At 42.3% G+C, this 7,158-nt stretch overlaps 1 protein-coding gene across 1 annotated transcript; it reads left to right on the forward strand.

The window, feature by feature from the left end:
* The first annotated feature begins 406 nt into the window (after positions 1 to 406).
* Positions 407 to 4,151, forward strand: LOC102308613 (GATA zinc finger domain-containing protein 14). Its single transcript, XM_042217865.1, has 8 exons — positions 407 to 498; positions 713 to 817; positions 921 to 1,088; positions 1,209 to 1,325; positions 1,774 to 2,087; positions 2,601 to 2,787; positions 2,919 to 3,241; positions 3,406 to 4,151. The coding sequence occupies exons 1-8, from the start codon at positions 450 to 452 to the stop codon at positions 4,063 to 4,065; spliced, it is 1,923 nt and encodes a 640-aa protein (XP_042073799.1). The 5' UTR covers positions 407 to 449; the 3' UTR covers positions 4,066 to 4,151.
* The last annotated feature ends 3,007 nt before the right edge of the window (positions 4,152 to 7,158 follow it).

The raw sequence follows: 7,158 nt of genomic DNA on the forward strand, positions 1-7,158 counted from the left end.
ATATTTTTAAAAAATAAAGCTGGCTACTTTGCAGATTTAATCTGTCGCAGGCTGTTTCCAAAACGTAACTCCTGCGATAAATGATGGACCATTGTGCAAGAAGTCCATTTACCATTTACCAAAAATCTAAGTTGTGTCAATTATGACTCATGAAACAGGACATGAAGTCATTCTTATTTAATGAAAAGTTAACAACGTAAAAGAAAATTTCTGAGCTTGTTTTAATGCATGAATACTTGTTGTTTAATTGAAGAAGAAAGGCGTGGTAAGATGCTTTGACATCATGATTTGACGAAAGAAGACTTGACAGTATGAATGATCATGCTGTAAAAATGTAAACACACCCAAACCTGATGTCACCTGTTCAGTATATAAAGTGCAGTGCTGCTCCTCAGCTTTAGTATCACAGTCCAGGGAAACTAATCTGCAGAACTGACCTGTTCATCACAATGAAGCTGCTGTTTTCTCTGTTTCTTCTCTGGGCACTCTCCACCACAGGTAACTACACTCATTTCACCTGCAGGTAGAAGGGAGTCTAATTTAAAGCTTTAAATCTTTTTTTATCTTACATTGTAATTTTTTTTCCAAAGTTAGTGAGTAGTATTGACTCAACTGTAACCTGCTGTAACCCAATATGAACTTTCAAAACATCTCCTATTTGCTATATATTTAAATTGTGATGATCATTTCTGTATTCCTCTCCTGATTGCAGCTGGAGCCCTCCAGTGCCAAACCTGCACAAATTCAGTATGTTCAAGCACAGCACTACTTACATGCTCCTCATTGGAACCAATGTGTGTTACAGCTACCATTCTAGGTAATGTTTTCTCATATAATATTTAATATTTTCACTAAATTACATCCACTGTGAAGCTATTTGTATTCCATCAACATTAACAAACTGGACTTTGCCTTTGTAGCTACTTCATCTGGAACTCCGGTCACACAAATCTACAAGGCATGTGCATCTTCCTCCCTGTGTCCAGCTGTAACCTCTCAGACATTTTCAGTCGACCTGGGTTTTCAAAGTGCTCTGGCTTCTGCTCAGTGCTGCAACACAGATAACTGCAACTCAGCAACTCTGCCAAGTAAGTTAAATACTACAGTTGCTCATTGATGACAAAAGAATAATATAAAGAAATAAAAACAATAATCTGATGTTGTAAGAGTCTCTGTTCTGAAATGAAATGGCCTCCTTTTTGTTTCAGATCCTGCTTCTCAGTCAAATAATGGTGGAGTATGCAACTTTTGTGACCCTTCCACTGGTCAGTGCTCCTCCACATTACAGTGTCAGGGAGTGGAGAACCAATGCTTCCAATCAACCAGTAAGTCTTTATGTTGTATCAGTTGTGTCATCGGTTTTCTATCAAAGATGATTTCAAATTCTTTTGTGATACTTCTGACATATAAAGCAAACTAATTGGGAGAAAAATAAAAAAAAATAATAAAAAAAAAATAAAAAAAAAACACAAAAAAAAAAAAAAAAAAAAAAAAAAAAAAAATAAAAAAAAAAAATAAAAAAAAAAAAAAAAAAAAAAAAAAAAAACAAAAAAAATAAAAAAAAAGAACAACACAAAAAAAAAAAAAAAAAAAAAAAAAAAAAAAAAAAAAAAAAAAAAAAAAAAAAAAAAAAAAAAAAAAAAAAAGAAAAAAAAAAAAAAAGTGTAAGTTTTTTAAAAAGCTGTTAAGTTGTTTTTTGCATGAAATATATTAAGCTTCCTGGAAAGTAGCCAATTTAAAACATATCCTGAAATTCTTCTTTTTGATCTGCAGTCAAAAGCGGCACCAGCACGTATCCAGGTTACGGCTGCGCATCTGCAAACCTGTGTGCAGCTGCTTCAATGCTGGGTTCTCTACCTTTCATGCAGAGCGTTGGTACAGTATCAGGTGTTGCCTGTTCTGCAGCACCAACTACAACTGCTGCCCCAACTAAACAAACCACCACCCCAACTACAACTACAACCACCACAACTACAACCACCACCCCAACTACAACTACACCACCACCCAAACTACAACCACCACCCACCAACTACACACACCCCACCCACCCCCAACTACAACCACAACCACCGCAACTACAACACGCGCTGTAACAACAACCACCGTCCCAGGTACAACTACATCCACCGCCGCAACCACAACCACCCCCAGAACTACAACCACTGCGCAACTCAAACCACCCCAACAACAACCACCACCAATAACCCAACTACAACAACCGCCGCAACTACAACCACCGCCACCACAACCACCACACTACCACAACCACACCACCCACACCCCCCCGCAACTACAACCACCGCAACTACTACCACCCAACTACAACCACCGAACAACTACCCACACACCATACCAACACACAACCACCGCCCCAACTACAAAAGCCGCCGCAACTACACACCACCGCTGAACAACAACCACCGTCCCAGCCACAACTACATCCACCGCTGCAACACAACCAAGTCCCAACTACAACCACGCCGCAACTACAGCACCACCCCAACAACACCACCACCAATAACCCACTACAACAACCGCCGCAACTACAACCACCGCCGAAATAACAACCACTGCTGCAACCAAAACCACCGTCCCAGCTACAGCTACAACAATTGCCACAACTACAACCACCTCACAACTACAACCACCGCCCAACTACAACCACACCGCACAACCACATCCACCGCTGCAACCACCATCCCAGCTACAACTACAACCACTACCGCAACTACAATAACCACCCCAACGACAACTACAACCACCGCGCCAACTACAACAACAGCCGCAACTAACAACCACCGCATCAACACAACACATCCCCGCTACAACTACATACCACCGCCGCAACCACAACCACCCCAACTACAACACCGCCCCAACTACAACCACACGCGTAACAACAACCACCGTCCCAGCGTACAACTACATCCACCGCCGCAACCACAACCACTGTCCGCCAACTACAACCCCTCCTACAACACAACCACCCCACCTACAACCACCACCCAATTACAACACGCCGCCGCAACTACAACCACAACCACGCCGCAACTACAACCAACCACCCCACAACAACTACAACGTCGCAACACAACCACGCATCCCAACCACAACCACCGTCCCAACACAAACTACAACACCAACCCCGCAACTACAACAACCACCCCAACAAACTACAACCACCGTGCCAACTACAACCACCCGCAACTACAACCACCACCCCAACTACAACACCGCCGCAACCACACCACCATCCAGCAACAACCATCACCCAACTAACAAACCACCCAACATACAATCACCAACACAACCACCCCACAACTACAACCACCGCCGCAACTACAACCAACCACAACAACAACACACCGCTGCAACTACAACCACCACCCCAACTACAACTAGTGCTACGACAACCACCACCCCAGCGACAACCATCAACCCAACAACAACCACCACAACTACAATCACCGCTCCAACGACAACCACTACAACTACAACCACCGCTCCAACGACAACCATTACAACTACAACCACAGTCCCAACTACAACCAGTACAACTACAACCACCGCCCCAACTACAGCTACATCCAGTATCCCAACTCCAACAACCAGCTCAACAACAAGCATCCCAACTACAACCTCCGCCTCAACAACAACTACCATTGCAACTACAACCACTACACCAACTACAACCACCACCCCAACTACAACCACCACCTCAACAACAACCACCGCTCCAACAACAACCACCGCCCCAACTACAACCACGGCTACAACTACAACCACCACCCCGACTACTATCACTACAACTCCATCCACTACCCCAACTATAACCACCGCCCCAACTACAGCTACATCCAGTACCCCAACTACAACATCCGCCTCAAAAACAACCACCACAACTACAACCGTCACCCCAACTACAACCACGGCCACAACTACAACCACTACACCAACTACAACCACGGCTACAACTACAACCACTACACCAACTACAACCACCACTCCAACTACACCCACTGCCTCAACTACCACAACCACTACCCCAACTACAACCACTAAAATTACAACCACTACCCCAACTACAACTTCAACAACAGGATCAAGTACAACTACTGCCTCCACAACCAAAAGTGATGCTTGTTCCATCAGACTGGGAATGATCCATCTGCTGCTTGGACTCCTTCTCTTTACCTTTCATTGAAGTCTGAATAACACAAAAACAAACAAAAAAACATATGATGTCACAAACCTTTTCGAGATTTGAGTTGTTTAGAAATCACTGTTAAACTGAAGTCCATGAAAAAAGGTAATAGAGTATTGTTGAAGCAGACTTGGAATAAGTATGCAAGACTTCTTTGTTTGTTGGCATAGACAATTGTGTCAGTTCAATACTTAATATTATTTATACTATTTATTTTAAATATGTGTTATATGCATATTGTTTTCCATGTATGTATATGTCTGGATTTTAGTTTATACCAAGTGGGTGAAACAAAGGAGTCCTTGTAATAATAGCAAAGCATGCTTTGTAAATAAAAGAAAGAAGCACAATTATATTTATTTATTGTTTATTTGTTTCCATTTGTCCCTTTGATTTTCTAAATTTCTCTCTCTACTTAATCTGCTGTATATTACTTGTGATCAAGATACAATGAAGTGTTTCAAGGCCATTTCCTAAATCTGCTGTGTGACCCACGGGTCACACATGTATACCAGTCGGTTAAAATGGGTTTAATTTTAAAAATAAAACCCAAACAAAATTGACAGCCGCAGCCGCCACAATATGTCAGATTACACCAGGTTAAAACAAATTAAAATACACCGCTGTATCGGGTCCTCGGCCCGCAGCCAGAAATCCACTCGGCAAAGCAGCAGCTCTGTACTCTGTAAATAAAAGCAGGAGATCACTTATGCTAGACAGTAAAACGCAGCGGGAGTATCTCTCCAATTATTTTGCTTTCATTACCTGTCCACAAGTTCGCGTCACACTAGAGCAGGGTGATATGACCAAAAATATTTATCACGATATACATTTGAAAATTTGCGATAACGATATAACTGACGATATAATTGACACTAGACAAAATACTTTACAACTCCACAACTTTATTAGTGCAAAAAACCCATCAATGTATTTTCACTTAAACAAGCAGCTGTTTTTTATGTGCATTAAAGTTATATAAAAATGTAACAGTGCAAATGCAAATTCCTTGCTGACAGTTTAACCAAAAGGCATTTCCAGTGGAAATTGGCCGACATATCCTCAGCATAACCATGTATAATATCCACAAAACTTAAAAAGAGCTTATACACACACAATACGGTAATATTATGTTGAAGCACAGTACGTATCACTCCGCGAGGCTCCTGCCTACGATAGCCGTAATGCTGACAATCCATCAAGTGGTGCAGGTTTGTAGCTTAGCAAAGTCGTACTAAAGCATCAGTCAGTAAACACAACCAGAATTCAAACATAAGGCACACGGGATTATAAGATATACATTTCTAGATTTATTTTCAGAAAAATCAAAGGATTGATTTTAAGTGTGCCATATTTTCCAAAAAACACGGTAATAACACGGCCCGCTAGCATGCTCTACCAAAAATAGTGCTTTGTTGTGTATCTGACGGACGAAAGCTAAACCAGTTCCACACCACTGAAGTTGCAGCATTTTTACAAACCAATTCTGGTTCATCCGTTTCATTCAACGATCGCTTTCGCCCTTCTCATTCTCCGTCGCCGCCGTGCCTTTTTCGCCATGTGCGTATGAAAACAAATGCACTGCGCATATGCGTTTCACCCATATTCTATCGCGATATTTCATTTTCTTGTCGTTGCCCAACATTATACCGGTATTAACGTGAATGGTATGATATGGCCCCGCCCTACGTCACACCCTAATAAATATTGGTCAGTGGCGGTGGACTCCACTACACATCTCTCTGCCGGAGTAGCGCAATGTTTCCCACCTACCTACAAGGGTGCAAATAACTTTAAATCTCTGCCATTGAGCCAGACCTCAAGTGGTCCATTTGCTATGACCTACCGTTCTAACAGAAGGCTAGCGTCCATAAAAAAAGTTAAAAGTGCCAACTTGCCCGGCTTGGACCAAGCACTCGCAGCTTCAGGTGCACTCCAGAGAATACCTAATTGCCCAAACCTGAGCTTATGAAAGGGACAAAAACCAGCTCTGCTTATCAGGGGCAGTTCTCAGGACTCACCTATCTCACATGCATTTGGTGCTGGGGATGCTGCTGCTTACAATCCTCTGTACAGTTTTCATGACCATCAGCAGGGTCATCTTCTGGGAGGAGGGCAGGGAACTCTCCACCACAAATCTGAGTGATATTTTGCAGCATTCTCTATTGTCCAGCCTTTAGTACTTAAATGTTATAGAGTTTATACACTTATACAATAAGGCAATGATCCTCTGTCAGGACCTTGAGGTTTGACTGGAAAGTTCCATCATTCACCCGAGTTCCTTGGTCTCCACCCCTGGGCGGAGCCATCATCTCTCCTGCACTCCTGTACACCTGAGGCTGATTCTGGGTAATCAGGTTGAGGATTTAAGCTCCACCTAGACTCTCGTTCACCACCAGTTCGTCAACAACCTCATGTTGGTATCGTTTTTTCATGCTCTTGCTACTTCTTTTTTCGTTTACTTTGAGATTAGATTAGGACATTTGGTCAGGGAATTTTATTCCCATATTGATTATAGGGTGGGACCCGGGCATCAGATAATAAACTGGCGGTTAGAGTCCACAGTGATGCTTCTAGAGTTATTTAAAGTACTTAGGACGGGAAGTTGGACTTCCTAGGGGCGCAAAATGTTCTGAGGGTTATGCCTCCCCTCTGTTCCGGATGCGGGACATTGTCCTTGGGCGAGAGGGTTAATTCGGTTGGCCACCGCAAGCACTAGGGACACACATTAATAGCTAGTGGTCAAGCACCACTTTACTTGCACCATTTGATGTCACACTTCTGATAATCAGTTGTCTGCTTGACGTTTATTCAGCTGTGTAAAAACTATAACTTTAATCACAGCCAAACCGATTTACTCAGGAACAAATAAAACACAGAAAAAAAGGCAAACAATTACATTTTTAAGTTATCCGAGTGACTTATATATCATGTTTAACCTGAGTAGCAAA

Source organism: Haplochromis burtoni, unplaced genomic scaffold, assembly GCF_018398535.1.
Source record: "Haplochromis burtoni strain Fernald_Lab_line unplaced genomic scaffold, NCSU_Asbu1 Contig_3362, whole genome shotgun sequence".
In the NCBI taxonomy this organism is placed as follows: domain Eukaryota; kingdom Metazoa; phylum Chordata; class Actinopteri; order Cichliformes; family Cichlidae; genus Haplochromis; species Haplochromis burtoni.

Bases quoted from the DNA above. Each gene is read 5' to 3' on its own strand.
- LOC102308613 (XM_042217865.1), top strand. From the start codon at position 450: ATGAAGCTGCTGTTTTCTCTGTTTCTTCTCTGGGCACTCTCCACCACA. The intron at 1,089-1,208 runs GTAAGTTAAATA...TTTTTGTTTCAG, and splicing joins CAACTCAGCAACTCTGCCAA to ATCCTGCTTCTCAGTCAAAT. The intron at 3,242-3,405 runs GCAACCACACCA...AACTACAACTAG, and splicing joins ACCCCAACTACAACACCGCC to TGCTACGACAACCACCACCC.